Here is a 19,941-nt window from a genome sequence, read left to right as displayed (position 1 = left end):
TAGGGGTGATGGTTTGACCCAGAATGGGCGGGGGCGTCCAGGTGAGAATCTAACTTTGTAGCAGAAAGACCTTGATCATCAGGTTCTGTTGTGTTATTGAGGGATCGGGAGAACCAAGGAACACAACAGGCTTCCACTCTCAGAAGACCCAGCTTGTGAAGATTCCTCAATGGGCGACCTTTGTTCGAAATGGGAAGCATGAGAGGTGAGTATCCAACTTCTTAGCGGAGAGACCTTGATAATCAGGTTCTGTTGAGTGATGGAGCGTACAGGAAAAACCATGGAACATGGCAGGGGTCCAGAGAAGTGCTACTCTCGGAAGGACCAGTTTGTGAAGATTCCTCAATGGGCGACCTTTGTTGGACATGGGCAGCATGAAAGGTGAGTATCCAATTTCTTAGCAGGGGTCCAGAGAAGTGCTACTCTCAGAAGGACCAGTTCGTGAAGATTATTCAGTGGGCGAATAGAGGCATGGTCAGCAGAAGAGGTGAGCATCTGACTTCTATGCAGGAAAACCTTGATCATCAGGTTTCGTTGAGTACCATTTACAGTCTCTTAGCCAACTGGTATGCTTCAGCGCAGAAAGAACTAATCTTCTACACAAAGAGTCCTAGTGCAGGGTATTGTTCAAACAAGGGGTCAGGTTTGCTCAATGGAGGTTTAAGTTAGGGTTTGGTTTACCATGAGGGTAAGTGTAAGGGTTAGACATAGGGTTGCAGGGAGTATTAACCACTAGCTTACTGGGCACTTAAACCCCCCTCCGTCCCAGACCATTTTTCAGCTTTCAGCGCTGATGCACTTTGAATGACGATTGAGCAAACATGCAACGCTGTACCCAAATTAAATTTTTATAATTTTTTCCCACAAATAGAGCTCTCCTTTGGTGGTATTTGATCACCTCTGTGGTTTTTATTTTTTGTTACAAAAATTAGAAATACATATATATATTTTTTAATTATATATTTTTATATTTTGTTATAAAATTAAGCAAACAAGTAATTTTTCTCCTTCATTGATGTACGCTGATGAGGCTGCACTGATGGGCACCGATAAGGTGGCACTGGTGGCGGGCACTGATAGGCGGCACTGTTGGGCACTTAGAGGTGGCACTGATGGGTGGCACTGAAGGGCATTGATAGGTGACACTGGTGGGCACTGAGAAGTGGCACTAATAGGTGGCAGTAATGGGCACTGATAGGTGGCAGTAATGGGCACTGATAGGTGGCAGTAATGGGCACTGATGGGTGGCAGTGATGGGCACTCATTGGCACTGGTAGGTTAAACTGATAGGCACAATTGCTAGGTAGCTCTGATGAGGCACTGATTAGCACTACTGGTGGGCATTGATAGGTGACACTGGTGGGCACTGAGAAGTGGCACTAATTGGTGGCATTGATAGGGGGCACCACTGATAGGTGGCAGTATTGGGCACTGATAGGTGGCAGTAATGGGCACTGATGGGTGGCAGTGATGGGCACTGATTGGCACTGGTAGGTTAAACTGATAGGCAGCTTTGCTAGGTAGCTCTGATGAGGCACTGATTAGCACTACTGGTGGGCACTTGTGGGCATTGATAGGTGATAGGTGCCTCTTCGGGACCGATGTCCCTTGCACAAAAGCCGGCGATCGTAATTTTTTTGATCCTCACGCTATCAGCGTCTCAGTGACTCTGGGATCACAGCGCCAGCGAAGGGGAGGATATCTATTGACGGCCTCCCCGGCAATTGGGGTCCGCTCTGTGGCCATCATTCGGCTATAGCGCGGACGCCTAGTGGTTAAAGTCATGGGGACCTTAAGGGTAGCTTTACAGGGGGATAGACTAGCAATATACGTTTTCTCATGTTCAGTTCTACGACCAAATTTTTTTCTCGAGCCATGCGGTGCTAACCACTCAGCTTGTACTTGCGATTATTCAGTAAGAATTGGCCAAAATTGGAGCCGTGTATGGCCAGCTTAAGTGTAAGGGTTAGAGTTGGGGTTAAAGGAAGTATTCATATCATGGGGGCTTAGGGTAGGGCCTTACCCTCTGTGCCAAAAACCAGCAGCCCAGAAGTCAAGTGATGTATCAACGTCCAGCAAGAAAAGTGTTGGGTGATGTTATGAAGAGCAAGTATTCAGCCGCAATGTCTTGTTTGCATGGGCAAGATTCCAGCTCTGTCGTAATGGTGCTTAGTGGTCTGGAAAGAACTGTTATGGCACAGTCTGCATGTATTTAGAGCACATTATATGCCAATTGTTTTGTTTTGGATGGGAAGTCGGAGAATGTAATTGTACCAATTAATACTTATCTCGGTCACCCATTGGCTCAACTCCACTGGCTTGAAGTGATCCTCTCAAAAACAAGCGCTGAACCCAGTTCCCTGTAATGGACAAGGTATTCGATTCATGTTTTTGGCAGTCTATGGGGCAGATCAACAAAGAAATTATGCCGGTGTATCTATTGATACGCCGGCGTAATTTCAAAATTCCCGCGTCGTGTCTTTGTTTTGAATACTCAAAACAAGATACAACGGCATCTGGGTTAGATCCAACAGGCGTACGTCTTCGTACGCCTTCGGATCTTAGATGCAATTTTTCAGGGTCCGTTAGGTGGCGTTCCCGTCGTAATCCGCGTCGAGCATGCAAATTAGTTATTTCCGACGATCCACGAACGTACGAGCGGCCGTCGCATTTTTTTACGTAATTTCCGTTCGGCTTTTTCTGGCGTATAGTTAAAGCTGCTATATGGTGGCGTACTCAATGTTAAGTATGGCCGTCGTTCCCGCGTCTAATTTTGAAAATTTTACATCATTTGCGTAAGTCGTCCGTGAATGGGGCTGGACGCCATTTACGTTCACGTCAAAACCAATGACGTCCTTGCGACATCATTTAGCGCAATGCACGGCGGGAAATTTTAGGGACGGCGCATGCGCAGTTCGTTCGGCGCGGGGACGCGCTTCATTTAAATGAAACACACCCCCTACCCGCCGCATTTGAATTCCGTGCCCTTACGCAGCGAGAGATACACTACGCCGCCGTAACTTACGGTGCAAATTCGTCGAGGATTCAAACCAAAGCCAAGTAAGTTACGGGGGCGTATCGTATCTTAGATACGCTGCGCCGGTGCAGATCTTTGTGGATCTGCCCCTATGTTTGCAACCTCCTGTCTTGTTCCCGGCCCCGCCATTGTGGTCTACAGGGGCAATGGCTTTTTCACTCCCCGTGAATCACTGACAATCGAGCTATATGTAAGGGCATGAAAAAAAAAAAATTGCCATCGATTAACTTTGTTCAAATTATTATTGTTCTATACGATTTATTTAGCGCCAACAGTTTGCGCAGCACCTAACAATGTGAAGGGAGACAATGCAGCAAGAGGGTTAGGAGGGCCCTGCTCCTGGGAGCTTACAATCTCTAATGGATATTTCTCCTGCCGCAACAGATGATTGGCTGATTGCTCAAGGAACCCTGGTTGACAAAGGCTGCTCTATAGTATTCGTACAATATCAACACACGTGATTGACAAACCTTGCTAGGAGATATCCCTGATTTACAAAAAGTGAGGTGGAGGGTTGTATTTCTAAGATTTTCTAAATGCTTTTTTATTTGCCATAACGGCTAGATTTTCAGAACAAGCTTCTATTCTCTTCTAAGGTGCCTAGACCTTAAGAAAAGAGGGTATTATCTACATGGACCTTAGAAGAGTGGAATACCTGTTTGGACCTTAGGAGACGGGGCTATACCTGCTTGGACCTTAGGAGACGGGGCTATACCTGCTTGGACCTTAGGAGACGGGGCTATACCTGCTTAGACATTAGACTAAGGGGATATACCTACTTGAGCCTTAGAAGAAGGGGGTATACCACTTTGTTCCTTAGGAGAAGGTGGTTCACCTGCTTGGACTTTAGGAGAAGAGGGGATGCCAGTTCGGTCCTTAGATGATGGGGGTAGGCCTGCTTAGACTTGAGAAGGGGGCTAGACCTACTTGGACCTTAGGAGTAGGTGGTATACCTGTGTGGACCTTAGGAGAAGGAGGGATACACATTTGGACCTTAGAAGAAGGGGGATACCTGTTTGGACCTTATGAGAAAGGGGGATACCCATTTCAACATTAGGAGAAGGGGGTAGACCTGCTTGGACCCTTGAAGAAAGGGGTTCACCTGATCAGACCTTAGAATAGGGGAATATACTGTATCTACTTAGAACCTTAGAAAAAGGGGGTATACCTGTTTGAATCTTAGGAGAAAGGGGTATATCTACTTGAACCTTAGAAGAAAGGGGTGTACCTGCTTGGACCTTTGAAGAAGGGGTATACCTGCTTTGACCTTAGGAGAAGGGGCTAGACCTGCTTGGACCTTTGAAGAAGGGGTATACCTGCTTGGACCTTAGGAGAAGGGGCTAGACCTGCTTGGACCTTAGGAGAAGGGGCTAGACCTGCTTGGACCTGAGAAGGGGCTAGACCTGCTTGGACCTGAGAAGGGGCTAGACCTGCTTGGACCTTGGGAGTAGGTGGTATACCTGTGTGGACCTTATGAGAACAGGGGATACCCATTTCAACCTTAGGAGAAGGGGGTAGACCTGCTTGGACCCTAAAAAAAAGGGTTTTACCTGATCAGACCATAGAATAGGGGAATATACTGTATTTACTTAGAACCTTATAAGGGGGTATACCTGTTTGGATATTAGGACACAGGGGTATACCTACTTGAACCTTAGAAGGAGGTGCTAGACCTGCTTGGACCTTAGGAGAAGAGCTGGACCTGCTTGGACCTTAGGAGAAGGGGTTGGACCAGCTTGAACCTTAGAAGACTGGGGTAAACCTACTTGTACTTTAGAAGAAAGAGGTGTACTTGCTTGGACCTTTTGAAGAAGGTGGTATACCTGCTTGGACCTTTTGAAGAAGGTGGTATACCTGCTTGGACCTTTAGGAGAAAGGCTAGACATGCTTGGACCTTAGAAGAAGGGGGTATACCTTCTTGAAACTTTACAAGAAAGAGGTGAACTTACTTGAACCATAGAAGGGTGGACATGTGCTTGGACCTTAGGAGAATGTATATGCCAGCTTGGACCTTAGGAGACAGGGGTATACCTGCTTGAACCTTAGGAGAAGAGGGTATACCTGCCTGAACCTTAAGAGAATGCTTGTACCTTAGGAGAAGGGGGTAAATCTACTTGGACCTTAGAAGAAGCAGGTTTGCCTTCTTGGATCTTGGTAGAAAGGGGTGCACTTGCTTGGACCTTTGAGGCAGAGGGTATACCCGCTTGAACCTTAGGAGAAGGGACTAGACCTGCTTGGACTTTAGGAGAAAGGGCTAGACCTGCTTGAACCCTAGGAGAAGGAGCTAGACCTGCTTGGACCTTAGGAAAAGGGGCTAGACCTGCTTGGACCTTGGGAGACAGGGGTAAAACTACTTGTACCTTAGAAGAAGGGGGTTTGCTTGGACCTTTGAGGCAGAGGGTATACCTGCTTGAACCTTAGGAGAAGGGGCTAGACCTGCTTGGACCTTAGGAGAAGGGGCTAGACCTGCTTGGACCTTGAAGAAGGGGCTAGACCTGCTTGGACCTTGGAGAAGGGCCTAGACCTGCTTGGACCTTGGAGAAGGGGCTAGACCTGCTTGGACCTTGAAGAAGGGGCTAGACCTGCTTGGACCTTGAAGAAGGGGCTAGACCTGCTTGGACCTTGGAGAAGGGGCTAGACCTGCTTGGACCTTAGGAGAAGGGGCTAGGCCTGCTTGGACCTTAGGAGAAGGGGCTAGACCTGCTTGGACCTTGGAGAAAGGGGCTAGACCTGCTTGGACCTTGGGAGAAGGGGCTAGACCTGCTTGGACCCTAGGAGAAGGAGCTAGACCTGCTTGGACCTTAGGAGAAGGGGGTATGCCTGATTGGACCTTTGCATAAGGGGGTAAACCTACTTGGACCTTAGAAGAAGGGGGCATGTCTTCTTGGATCGTAGGCTTGTCCTGTAAATAAAAAAAGGATCATCTATAGGCCTTAACTGGGTTGTTGCAGATGCACCGATATGGTTACAATCTCTTTAGATAGAAGGTAAACATAAATAATTATTATAATAAAATGACAGGACGACTTTGGGTCCCGGACCAGGAATTAAAGTGCGGTCTTCATCTAGCCGCACTCTCTGGGAATGTGCAACAATTAGTGCCGAGAGAGCACACAGGCCGTCCTCGGAAACAAAGGCCGGAGATGGTGGGAATTCACTTCTATTATGTGACCTCCATCAATGACTGGACTCCTGCAGCCTTTTGATGACACTGCTGAGATCATACAAATGAGGAGCACAAAGGAATTCCTTTCCTATCGAAAAAAAAGGAAACAATTGTGTTCCTGGCAATTGACACGCTGCGCATGCACATGGACAGTCTGGTGAAACTGCACCTGACTGCAATAAGAAATCCCATAATAATACAAGAAGATGATTACAAGTATTTATTTAGGACTTTCTAAAAAGACATTCTACAACACCAGGATAGATAGGAACCTTGGTTGCCTTGGCAAACACAAACAAGGTTAAAGGTCAACTCTAACAATGAACTTTTCTTGTGTGCTCCCTTTTGGCCGTTACTAATACCATTGAAAGCATTTTGTTGTCTTTGTTTGGGAAGTACAAAAAATAATAAGAATAATAAATGTATATAAATAATAATAAACTTATAAAAATAATAATAATGTTATATATATTACAATGATAATAGTAGTAGTTTATAAATAATAATAATAAATGTATATAAACGATAATAATAATATATATGCATATATATATATATATATATATATATATATATATATATATATATATATATATGTAGTAGTAGTAGTAGTAGAAGTATCAGTAGTAATAGTAGTAGTAATAGTAGTAGTAGTAGTAGTAGTAGAATATAAATAATAATGTTCTATGGCCCAGATTCTCATACAATTACGTTGCTCCTGGGCAGCGTAACGTATGTGATTTACGTTACACCGCCGCAGGTTTACAGGTTTACAGCCTGATTCTCAGAACACTTACCTGTAAACTTGCGGCGGTGTATCGTTAAATCGCTCGGCGCAAGCCCGCCCAATTCAAATGGGGCGGGCACCATTTAAATTAGGCGCGCTCCCGCGCCGAGCGTACTGCGCTTGCTCCGTCGGGTAAATTACCCGACGTGCATTGCGCTAAATGACGTCGCCCCGACGTCATTTGCTTAGACGTTTACGTAAATGGCGTCCAGCGCCATTCACAGACGTCTTACGCAAACGACGTAATTTTTTTTTAAATTCGACGCGGGAACGACGGCCATACTTAACATTGGTTGCCCCTCCTAATAGCAGGGGCAACCTTACCCGTCGCGTACGCTATGGAAACGACGTAAATTCTCAGCGTCGACCGTGCGTATGTTCGGGAATCTCGCGTAATTACCTAATTTGCATAGACGACGTGGAAAACGACGATGCGACACCTAGCGGCGGGAAAAAAAATTGCTTTTAAGATCTGACAGCGTAACAGCCTTACGCCTGTCAGATCTAATGGGTATCTATGCGTAACTGATTCTAAGAATCAGTCGCATAGATACCCGGGGCCAGATGAGGGGTTACGACGGCGCAAATGGTGTTGCGCCGTCGTAACGCCTTTGAGAATCTGGGCCTATATATTACAATGATGATAATAGTAGTAGTATATAAATAATAATAATAATGGGCCAAATTCTCAAAAAGTCTGCCTAACTTAAATTTCAGCAGTTAAGTTACACTGACTTAAAATTTCTACCTAAGTGCCTGATCGTCAAAGCACTTACGTAGAAATTTCAGGCCGTGTAACTTAAGTGCCGCCGTCGTAAGGCGGTCCTCCTCTCCTGGGGGCGTTTAAAATTTAAATGAGGCGCGCTCCCGCGCCGGCCGTACTGCGCATGCGTGTGACGTCATTTTCCCGACGTGCAGCGCGCGAACGTAATTAACGCCGGGCGGCTTTGAGAATTTCGACGGGACACTAAAGTTGCGACGGGTGAAAAAAAAAGACGCGCCGGGAAAACAAATAATTATAAAAAAAAATGACAGCGTCGCTCAACATGCATTCCTGAGAGGGAGAACTCCATGCCAATTTTCAAAGAAAAAACCGGCATGGGTTCCCCCCCCAGGAGCATACCAGGCCCTTAGGTCTGTTATGGGTTGTAAGGAGACCCCCCCACGCCGAAAAATTGACGTAGGGGGTCCCCCTACAATCCATACCAGACCCGTATCCAAAGCACGCTACCCGGCCGGTCAGGAAGGGAGTGGGGACGAGCGAGCGTCCCCCCCCTCCTGAGCCGTGCCAGGCCGCATGCCCTCAACATGGGGGGGTTGGGTGCTCTGGGGCAGGGGGGCGCACTGCGGGCCCCCCCACCCCAGAGCACCCTGTCCCCATGTTGATGAGGACAGGACCTCTTCCCGACAACCCTTGCCGTTGGTTGTCGGGGTCTGCGGGAGGGGGCTTATCGGAATCTGGGAGTCCCCTTTAATAAGGGGGCCCCCAGATACCGGCCCCCCACCCTAAGTGAATGGATATGGGGTACATCGTACCCCTATCCATTCACCTGGAGGCAAAAAGTAAAAGTTAATAAACACACAACACAAGGCTTTTTAAAATAATTTATTATTCTGCTCCGGATGCCCCCCCTGTCTTCGTTATTAGCTCAATTACCAGGGGGGGCTTCTTCTTCCACTCTCCGGGGGTCTTCCACTCTCCGGGGGTCTTCCGCTCTCCGGGGGGGGCTTCTTCTTCCGCTCTCCGGGGGGGGGGGCTTCTCCGGACTCCGGGGGGCTTCTTCCATCTTCTCCCCTCTTCCGCTGTTGATTTGGCGAACCCCGGTTCTTCTGCAGCTCTCCGGTGCCTTCTTCTTCAGCGCTGGCTGCCTGCTATGTTTGTGTGTTAGCTCGATTTCAAACAGGCAGCCGGCGCGGTCTTCTGTGACGTCAGGGTCTTCTGTTCTTCTCCCCTCTTCCGATGTTGACTCGTCGCCTGTTGTCGCTGTAATGATGGAAGCGCGCCTTGCATCACATTTATATAGGCATCACCGTCCCATCATGCTCCGGTAGGTACCCACGTGGTGGGTGCACGTGGGTACCTGCCGGAGCATGATGGGACGGTGATGCCTATATAAATGGGATGCAAGGCGCGGTTCCATCATTGCAGTGACAACAGGCGACGAGGCAACATCGGAAGAAGGGAGAAGAAGACCCTGACGTCACAGAAGACCGCGCCGGCTGCCTGTTAGAAATTGAGCTAACACACAAACATAGCAGGCAGCCAGCGCTGAAGAAGAAGGCACCGGACATCTGCAGAAGAACCGGGGTTCGCCGAGTCAACAGCGGAAGAGGGGAGAAGATGGAAGAAGCCCCCCGGAGTCCGGAGAAGCCCCCCCCGGAGAGCGGAAGAAGAAACCCCCCCCGGAGAGCGGAGAAGACCCCCGGAGAGTGGAAGAAGAAGCCCCCCCTGGTAATTGAGCTAATAACGAAGACAGGGGGGGCATCCGGAGCAGAATAATAAAATATTTTAAAAAGTCTTGTGTTGTGTGTTTACTAAATTTTACTTTTTGCCTACAGGTGAATGGATAGGGGTACGATGTACCCCATATCCATTCACTTAGGGTGGGGGGCCGGTATCTGGGGGCCCCCTTATTAAAGGGGACTCCCAGATTCCGATAAGCCCCCTCCCGCAGACCCCGACAACCAACGGCAAGGGTTGTCGGGAAGAGGTCCTGTCCTCATCAACATGGGGACAGGGTGCTCTGGGGTGGGGGGGCCCGCAGTGCGCCCCCCTGCCCCAGAGCACCCAACCCCCCCATGTTGAGGGCATGCGGCCTGGCACGGCTCAGGAGGGGGGGGGACGCTCGCTCGTCCCCACTCCATTCCTGGCCGGCCGGGTAGCGTGCTTTGGATACGGGTCTGGTATGGATTGTAGGGGGACCCCCTACGTCAATTTTTCGGCGTGGGGGGGTCTCCTTACAACCCATACCAGACCTAAGGGCCTGGTATGCTCCTGGGGGGGAACCCATGCCGGTTTTGAATTTAAAAATTGCCGTGGAGTTCTCCCTCAGGAATGCATACCAAATGCCGTCGCTGGAATGGGCTTTTACAAGGTGTGACTAACTTTCCACATTATAAAACCAGCCCTAGTTTTGCGCAGGCAAATTCGGAACTTAGGCAGAAATCACAATGCTGAAATGCTTTGAGAATCTGCTTAAGTCCTCATTTGCATACGCAAAGCTGCATTTCAATGAGAAATGCCCCCAGTGGCGGATGCGGTACTGCATCCTAAAATCTGACCGTGTAAGTGTCTTACACCTGTCAGATTTTCTGCCTAACTTTGGAAAAAGCCTTTTGAGAATCGTTTCCAAAGTTAGGCACAGACTGAACAGCAGTTAAGTCTGCGTATCTCTTTTGAGAATTTGGCCCAATGTATATAAATGATATTTATATGCAAATATTTATATATGGTAGTAGTAGTAGTAGAATATAAATAATAATAATTGTATATAAATAATAATAATGTGTTTATGTATAATATATTTATAATAATAATAGTATATACTGTAAATAATAATAAATGTATATAAATAATAATAATGTTATATATATATTACAATGATAATAGTAGTGGTTTATAAATAATAATTATAAATGTATATAAATGATAATAATATATATATATATATATATATATATATATATATATATATATATATATTGTAGTAGTAGTAGTATATAAATAATAATGTTATATATATATATATATATATATATATATATATATATATATATATATATATATATATATATATTACAATGATAGTAGTATATAAATAATAATAATAATAATGTATATAAATGATAATGATATTTATATGCAAATATATTTATGGTAGTAGTAGTAGTAGAATATAAATAATAGTAATTGTATATAAATAATAATAATGTTTTTATGTATAATATATTTATAATAATAATAGTAGTATATACTGTAAATAATAATACATGTATATAAATAATAATAATGTTATATATATTACAATGATAATAGTAGTAGTTTATAAATAATAATAATAAATGTATATAAATGATAATAATAATATATATGTATGTGTGTGTATATATATATATATATATATATATATATATAGTAGAGTATAAATAATAATGTTATATATATAACAATGATAATAGTAGTAGTTTATAAATAATAATTATAAATGTATATAAATGATAATAATAATAATATATGCATATATATATATATATATATATATATATATATATATATATATATATATATATATATATATATATATATATATATATATTGTAGTAGTAGTAGTAGAATATAAATAATAATGTTATATATATAATACAATGATAGTAGTAGTAGTATATAAATAATAATAATAATAATAATAAGAAGAAGAAGAAGAATAATAATGTATATAAATGATAATAATATTTATATGCAAATATATATATGGTAGTAGTAGTAGAATATAAATAATAATTGTATATAAATAATAATAATGTTTTTATGTATAATATATTTATAATAATAATAGTAGTATATACTGTAAATAATAATAAATGTATATAAATAATAATAATGTTATATATATTACAATGATAATAATAGTAGTAGTATATAAATAATAATAAATGTATATAAATGATAATAATATTATATGCAGTCGGTACACCTGTGCAAGACTGAAGGGGGAGGAGCCTGGTACACCTGTGCAAGACTGATTGGGGAGGAGCCTGGTACACCTGTGCAAGACTGAAGGGGAGGACCCGGGTACACCTGTGCAAGACTGAAGGGGGAGGAGTCAGTACAACGGTGCAAGATTGAAGGGGGAGGAGCTGGTACACCTGTGCAAGATTGAGGGGGAGGAGCCAGGTACACGTGTGCAAGACTGAATGGGGAGGAGTCAGTACAACGGTGCAAGACTGAAGGGGGAGGGGTCAGTACACCTGTGCAAGACTGGAAGGGGGAGGAGCCGGTACACCTGTGCAAGACTGAAGGGAGAGAGTGGATTTAATTCATCCCTGTAGGATATTGAAGAGTTCATGTTTAGTTATTTTGTGTGCACTGCATGCTATCTGCTCCAATCATTGTGTGTTCCCAGTAATGGGAAATATTTACTGTAAATATGAGACGGAAGGTCCCGTGTGCTCCTCTATATTTTGTATTATTTGGGTGGGGGGGGGGAGGATTGTGTCTCATTCAAACATCATAAACAGTTTCTGAACAAAGAAAATAAGACAAGGAGACGAGACTGAGAGCCCTTCCCAGGGAAAGTCTATACAACCTTCAATCACATAAAGGCCCCGCCAGTTTCGGTGTGACCGGTGGTTGTCTGAGGTTCAAAAGAACTCCGTGTGATTTGTTGAGGGTCTGATGACCCCACAATGAGTCTCACATTTACATTGTTTTCCTTTTATCTCAGCTCAGCACTGTCCTGTCCGGGATACTTTTTTTTTTTAACAGTTACTTTATCAGGACAAGCTTTCAGGGGGGTCTATTACCTTCTTCCAAGTTCCAAGCAGCTTTACCCCCTCCTTCAAAGAAGGTCTACTACAATCTTCTAAAGTCCAAGCAGGTCTACCCCCTTCTTCCAAGGTCCAAGCAGGTCTACCCACTTCTGCTAAGGTCCAAGTAGGTATATCCCCTTCTTTAATGAACCAATAGAAGGTCTACCTGTACTACCTTCTTCTAAAGTCCAAGCAGGTCTACCCCCTTCATCCAAGGTCCAAGCAGGTCTACCCACTTCTGCTAAGGTCCAAGTAGGTCTACTCAATTCTTCTAAGGTCCTAGCAGATATATCCCCTGCTTCCAAGTTTCAAGCAGGTATACCCCCTTCTTCCAAGGTCAAGCAGGTCTACCCCTTATTCCAAGGTCCAATCAGGTCTACCCCCTTCTTCCAATATCTAAGCAGGTCTACTACCTTCTAAAGTCCAAGCAGGTCTACTGTCTTCATCTAAGCTCCTAGCTGGCCTACCCTCTTCATCTAAGGTCCTAGCAGGTGTATTCCCTTTTTCTAAAGTCCAAGCAGGTATAATATCTTCTTCTGAGTTTAAACAGGTATGCTTCCTTTTATAAAGTCAAAGCAGATCTAGCCCTCCCTCTAAGGTCCAAGCAGGTGCGCCTTTTCTTCTAAAGTCCTAGCAGGTATACGTCTTTCTTTTAAGATCCTAGTATACTTCCATCCTCTAAAATGCCTACATTTTTCTAAGTTCCAAGCAGGTCTGTCCCCTTCTTCTAAGGTCCAGGCAGGTATATCCCCTCCTTCTAAGGTCCAAGCAGGTCTACCCCCTTTTTCTAAGGTCCAAGCAAGTATGCCTCCTTCTAAGTTCCAAGCAGGTCTATCCACGTCTTCTAAGTTTTAAGCAGGTATAACCCCTTTTTATAAGGTCTAAGCAGGTCCACCCCTTCTTGTAAGGTCCAAGCAGGTCCACCCCTTCTTGTAAGGTCCAAGCAGGTCCACCCCTTCTTGTAAGGTCCAAGCAGGTCCACCCCTTCTTGTGAGGTCCAAGCAGGTCCACCCCTTTTTGTAAGGTCCAAGCAGGTCTACCCCCTTCTTTTAAGGTTCTAGCAGGTCTACCCCTTCTTCTAAGGTCCAAATAGGCATGCCCCAACTCCTCAAAGGTCCAAGCAGGTATAACCCTTTTTTCTAAGGTCCTAGCAGATATACTCCTTTCTTCTTTAGTCCAAGCAGATATGTCCCCTTCTTTTCTTCTAAGGTCCCAGCAGGTATACTACTTTCTAAGGTCCAGACAGGTATATCCCTTTCTCCATTTCCCTTTCCTAGGGTCCAGTCAAGTATACCTTCTTCTAAGTTCCAAGCAGGTCTACCACAATGTTCAAAGGTCCGAGCAGGTCTACCCCTTCCAAAGTCCAAGCAGATATGCCTGCAAAAAAGAGAGTTCAGTACAAAATCCCCATTTAGCATAAAGGAACCTTCCTGGGGATAGTAAAACAAAAAGGGCATTCAGGAAGTGGCAACATCACCTCCTGGCTCCTGGACACCTTGTCAACTGTGGTCTAAAAAGTGTATAAAGAAAGACTCACAGGGACATTTAAAACTGGTAGGACTGGGTTACCACTGCTGGCTGTATACCAGAAGCAAAAAGTGCAAAAAATGTATGTGTTCCTTGAGGTTTTTCAAATTGAGATTTTGTCTTCCTCTCAATGATCTGTAAAAATCCATGCCCAGCACCGTCCCCACCCCTGACTTCTTCTTGCATGCATGCAAGTCCAGTAGAAGTTTAGTAATATGGATGGACAGTCGGAAGATAAAGCCAATGTGGCAGCAGGTGGCCTCCAGGGCCATCTTTTCCATTGGGCACGCTGGGCAGTTGCCCGGGGGCCCCGCTTGCCTGGGGGGCCCCACCGGCTGCCCAGCAACCCCAGTAAAAAATTGTGGAGAGTGACGGGTTAGAACTGCCCATGCCCAGTTTGTGGAAATCACAGAGAAGATCCGGTCCTCCACTTGCCTTAGTGTATTTACTCTATGGAAGGTGGTCTCTGGTCACCAGAGTGCCCCCCACATCAGAGTTCCCCTTTACATCAGAGTCTGCAGGATTCCCCCTTACAATGCAAGGGGGAACTCAGTCTGCGGACCCTGATGTAACTGGGAAAGAGAAAGCAGTGGACTCTGATATAAGGTGGTTACTGGTCACCAGAGCCCCCCTCTACATCAGAGTTCCCCCCTTAGATCATGATCTGCAGCGTTCCCCTTTACATAAGAGTTACCTTTCACTATAAGGGGGAATCCTGCAGACTCTGATGTAAGAGGAAACTCTGTGCTGGCTGGGTTATTGACCTTCATGTCAATGAAGACATTTTTTTTATTAATTTTGTTTAACTTAAACACATTGCTAATAGCACTAGCTACTGTATATGTTTATAGTTTAAATACTGACATTTGCATTGTTCGGCACTGAAAACTGTAATATTAGGTACTTTTTTGCAGTGGCAGTAAAAAATGGTTCTGCCAGTAAATTTTATGATTTTTGTCAGTAAATTCTTGTGCGTGATTGTGTAGACAGGGCCCCAGTGCACTGTATTGCCCGGGGGCCTATAATGCTCTTAAGATGACACTGGTGGCCTCACCACCCTCATTGACTTGCAACTTGTGGCCGGTACAAGCATCTATTTCGCTCGGCTTCCAAGCCTTAATGAAGAAGAATTTATGAGCCCACCAAAATTCTATGGTTTTATCTTCTGACTTTTTATTATTGACCTGTTAACTTGCACTGACTTATGACACTCGATCTTTTACACTTTGTTTAGACTTTTGAGGGGCACCCTGATTGACACCCCACTTAACAGACAGTTGCTTTTCTTGAACTAGAGATTGAGCATTACTTTCCCACTTGGGTTCAGATCTACACAACTTTTTTGTAATACTTTTTTGTTTGCATGGCACTATAGTCCTCTAACAACGGTGTTCTCTCTTTGACCTCTAGGACAGGCACAGAACTGTTTATCTGCTTCCTGCCTGAATGGAGGGACTTGTCAAGAAACCCTCAATGGTTCTACCTGTCATTGCCCCACACAGCCTCTGGTTTTCACTGGTCAACACTGTGAAGTCTTATACGATGCGTGTACAGAATTCGATTGCCCTAAAACCCACACGTGTCAAGCTAAACTCGGATACCCGGAATACCAGTGCCTCTGCCAGTCCGGATCTAACTGCACCACTAACAACTGTGACCATAACCCCTGTCTATTCCCGAACTCTCAGTGCTCAGATGATGGAGAGGCATTCACATGCAAATGCCAAAATGAGTACGGTGGCTTAAAGTGCCAAGAGAAGGTGTCGCCGTGTGCTCAAAACCAATGTGACAACAATGCTCAATGCGTGGAAACCGTGGATGGTTACACTTGCGTATGCCAAACGGGCTACACGGGACAGCACTGCGAAACCATTCTAAACAAATGCACGTCGAACCCTTGCCAGAATGAAGCCATCTGTGTGGATAAATGGAACAAGTACATGTGCTTCTGTGTGCCGGGCTTCCAGGGGCACCACTGTGAGATAGACATTAATGAGTGTGCGTCAGCGCCATGCCAAAATAACGGCACCTGCCTCAACCTGATGGACCAGTATGAGTGTGAATGTGCCACGGGCTATACAGGTAAGAAGGAAGATTCTTTTTTTTTTTTTTTTAAAACAATTTTTATTGAACTATTAGGAGGCATACAATTATAGATAGACAGTGTACAGCACTCCGAAACAAAAAAGTGACATATGATCAGGTACAGATACAGAAAAAACCTATAGTAGGCTAAAAACTATTTCATCATTGCAACTTGGAGTACAATACATAAACATATATGCATTCTTCTTCGGAAGGTACAGTAGGAAACATGTTCATTTTTCTTGTTTTTTTTTTTTACCTTGTACTAAAACAATTTGGGCACCAAACCCCCCTTCCCATAACTACCAAGGGAGGAGGTAACAATGACGTGAACAGGAACCGGCAAGGCCCAACCCCCCTCCCACCCACCCCTACTGGGAACACTTTGTGAGCAGGGGGGGGGGGGGGCAAAGGGCGCCATGGAATAGGGTTGTGAGAGTGGTTCAAATGTAGTAAAAACCTCCTTCCGGTACATGCCATTGGAAGTTCACCCCATACAGGGAAAGGGGACTAATAAAAGGGGGGGGAACAGTAACAACAGGATAGAAACCAGGCCATATGTAAGTTCCTTTTTCAGGGGACAAAGGGATAGGGAATGAGGACCTACTGAGTACCTGAACTTACAGAATCCATATAATGAATCCAGCAAGCCCAGGTGTGTTTAAATTTATCATGGGTGTCGTGTGTCTGATGAATGAGCTTTTCCATGTCAACAATTTTTCGGACACGAGTATGCCAATCCTCTAGTGTGGGGGGCATTGTGGTTTTCCAACGTAATGGGATACATTGGGTGGCTGCATTTATGAGGTGTAGGGCAAGAGATTTATGGTATTGGGATCTTGGCAGAGAAGTGTGATGTAATAGGTATTGGGCCGGAGTGTAATCAACAGGAAGTGTAGTGATGTTAACAATGCGGTCGTGTACTTCTTTCCAGAATGGTTGTATGTGGGGGCATTCCCACCAGATATGGAGGAGCGAGCCCGTGGCTGAGCCACAACGCCAACATTCCGGGGGGACGGCTGGGAAGATCTTATGAAGTTTATCTGGGGTCCGATACCACCTGGCACAGAGCTTGAACCGATTTTCTTGAGCCGAGACGCTAACGGACCCTTTATGTACATTTTCCCACACACGCTCCCAATCGGTGTCCGACAACCCTGACGATAGTTCTTTGTCCCAAAGCGTTCGGGCGTCATTGTGGGGTTTGGCGTGGGACACGAACAAGGCATAAAGCGACGAAACCAAATGCCTTTGGGGCCTTTGGGCATTGCAGAGTTGTTCCAAGGATGTAAGGGGTCTACACCAATCCGAAGGCGCAGGAGTGGAATTAAAAAAGTGCCTAATTTGTAGAAATTTGAAAAAAGGAATAGTGAATTGTGGGAAGGCCGCAATCATTTCCGAATGGGTGTAGAGCACCGAGTTATGGAAGAATTGATGAGCCCTCACTAGTATGGAGTGTTGGTTAATTGAAGTGTTTGCAGGTGTGATACCCGCTGGAAAGTCTGGGTTATGAGGTATCGGGGTCATAGGACCGGGCGACGGCACTACCCCAAGGGTTCGGCACAGGACCTTAAAGGTGTGTAAGGTGGGGCCAATCAACGGATGGGTTATGCATGCTTTAGGGATCGCACGGGTGCTTATCCATGGGAGGTGAGAGATTGGAAATTCGAGAAACGAGTTCTCTACGGCTACCCAATCCTTGTTGTCTGCATGAAGATGCCAGTCCACTAGTCGCACGAGTAGGCAAGCCTTGTGGTATAAAGCAGGATCAGGTAGGCCTATGCCTCCCTTCAGTTTGGGAAGGACAAGCTTGTCCCAACTCAGCCTAGGGGGGCGTCCTGCCCACAAAAAGGTCCTGCACATCCCTTTGAGTGAAGATTCTTGTCTACTGCACTTTGCACTACCTTATTATACAGCAGGGGTGTCCAAACTTTTTTTTCAAAGAGGGCCAGATTTCATGAAGTGAACATGCGTGAGGGCCGACCATTTTTCCCGACTTTTTTTGAACCATTAAAATTAAATATTTTATGCAAAGTTTATTGCAAACGGCATACTATTCATTTCATAACATTGAGGACAATATATGATGATATATAATATATCCCGGTACAAATATCTTCTCTTCTCCGCTCAGGGGAACCATGAGCTCAGGTGTGTTATGTTTAAAAAATAATAAATACATCTCTCTATCTATCTCTCTCTCTCTCTCTCTCTCGCTCTCTCTATATCTATCTTTCTCTCTGTCTCATCTATCTATCTATCTATCTATCTATCTATCTATCTATCTATCTATCTATCTATCTATCTATCTCTATCGCTCTCTCTCTCTCTCTCTCTTTTTCTTTATCTCTATCTCTATCTATCTCTATTTCTCTCTCTCTCTCTCGCTATCTCTCTCTCTCTCCATCGCTATCTCTCTCTATCGCTGTCTCTATCTATCTATCTCTCTCTCTCTCTCTCTCTCTCAATCTCTCTCCATCTCTATCTCTCTGTCTCTCTCTCTCATATATATATATATATATATATATATATATATATATATATCCTTAACTCCCTATCACTATCTCTCTATCTTTCTCTTTCTCTCTCTCTCTCGCTCGCTATCTCTCTATCTCTCTCCATCGCTATCTCTCTCTATCGCTGTCTCTATCTATCTCTATCTCTCTCTCTCTCTCTCTCTCTCTCTCTCTCTCTCCATCTCTATCTCTCTGTCTCTCTCTCTCATATATCTCTGTCTCTTTCTCTCTTTCTCTCTCGCTCTTTCTCTCTTTCTCTCTTTCTCTCTCTATCTCTCCTTATCTCTCTATCTCTATCTCTCTCTAGCTATATCTCTCTCTCCTTATCTCTCTCTCTCTCCTTATCTTTCTGTCGCTATTTCTCTCTCTTTCTCTCTCTTTTTCTCTTTTTCTCACTCTTTCTCTATCTCTCCTTATCTCTCTCTCTATCTCTCCTTGTCTCTCTCTCTCTCTCTCTCCTTGTCTCTCTCTCTCTCTCTCTCTCTATCTATCTCTCCTTTCTTCTTTCGTCTTTCCTCTTCTTTCTTCTTTCCTCTTCTTTCTTCTTTCCTCTTTTTTCTTCTTTCCTCTTCTTTCCTCTTCCCTCTTCTTTCCTCTTCTTTCTTCTTCCTCCTTCTTCTTTCTTCTTTCTCCTTCTTTTTTCTTCTTCCTCCTCCTTTTTCCTTCTTTCTTCTTCCCCCGAGCAGAAACAATGCGCCGTCATTGAGTTCTTGATGGAGGGGCGCATGCTGTCCAACATTCACAGAAGGCTACAGAATATTTATGGAGGTGACACCCATGACAAGACATTGCTCTTCTGTGTCGGACAGCCTGCACCCCTTCTTTGTCAAGAACTCAGTGATCTCACTTTGCTTCTGCTTGGAATCCATTATTTACCTGCAATGAAAAAAAGAAAACAAAAGAAAAAAAGAAGAGTTCCTATAGAGGAAGAGTTACTCTACCAATATGTATAATTTGAATGATCTATGTAAGTTTAATAAAAAAGTTATGCCCACTAAGGCCCAGATTCTCATAGGACTTATGATGGCGCAGCACCATGTACGCCGTCGTAAGTCCTAATCTAAGCCGTCGTATCTATGCGACTGATTCTTAGAATCAGTTACGCATAGATATCCATTAGATCCGACAGTCTCTTACGCCATCGGATCTAAACTGCATTTTTTTTTTTGCCCGCTAGGTGGTGCTTCCGTCGAATTCCGCGTCGAGTATGCAAATTAGCTAGATACGCGAATTCCCGAACGTACGCGTGGCCGACGCAGTAAAGTTACGCCGTTTACGTTAGGCTTTTCCCGGC

The 19,941-nt window shown here is 44.5% G+C and overlaps 1 protein-coding gene across 1 annotated transcript in view; it reads left to right on the top strand.

Moving 5' to 3' along the window:
• Positions 1 to 259: 259 nt before the first annotated feature.
• Positions 260 to 19,941, top strand: part of CRB2 (crumbs cell polarity complex component 2) — a 104,594-nt gene continuing 84,912 nt past the window's right edge. Inside the window, exons 1-3 of the mRNA XM_040325086.1 lie at positions 260 to 381; positions 13,797 to 13,915; positions 15,457 to 16,128. Coding sequence (XP_040181020.1) covers positions 260 to 381; positions 13,797 to 13,915; positions 15,457 to 16,128 — 913 coding nt within the window. The remainder of the gene's footprint in view (positions 382 to 13,796; positions 13,916 to 15,456; positions 16,129 to 19,941) is intronic.

Source organism: Rana temporaria, chromosome 9 (assembly GCF_905171775.1).
Source record: "Rana temporaria chromosome 9, aRanTem1.1, whole genome shotgun sequence".
NCBI lineage: Eukaryota > Metazoa > Chordata > Amphibia > Anura > Ranidae > Rana > Rana temporaria.
The sequence above is the reverse complement of the archived record's forward strand: the minus strand, read 5'-3'. Positions and strand labels throughout refer to the sequence as shown.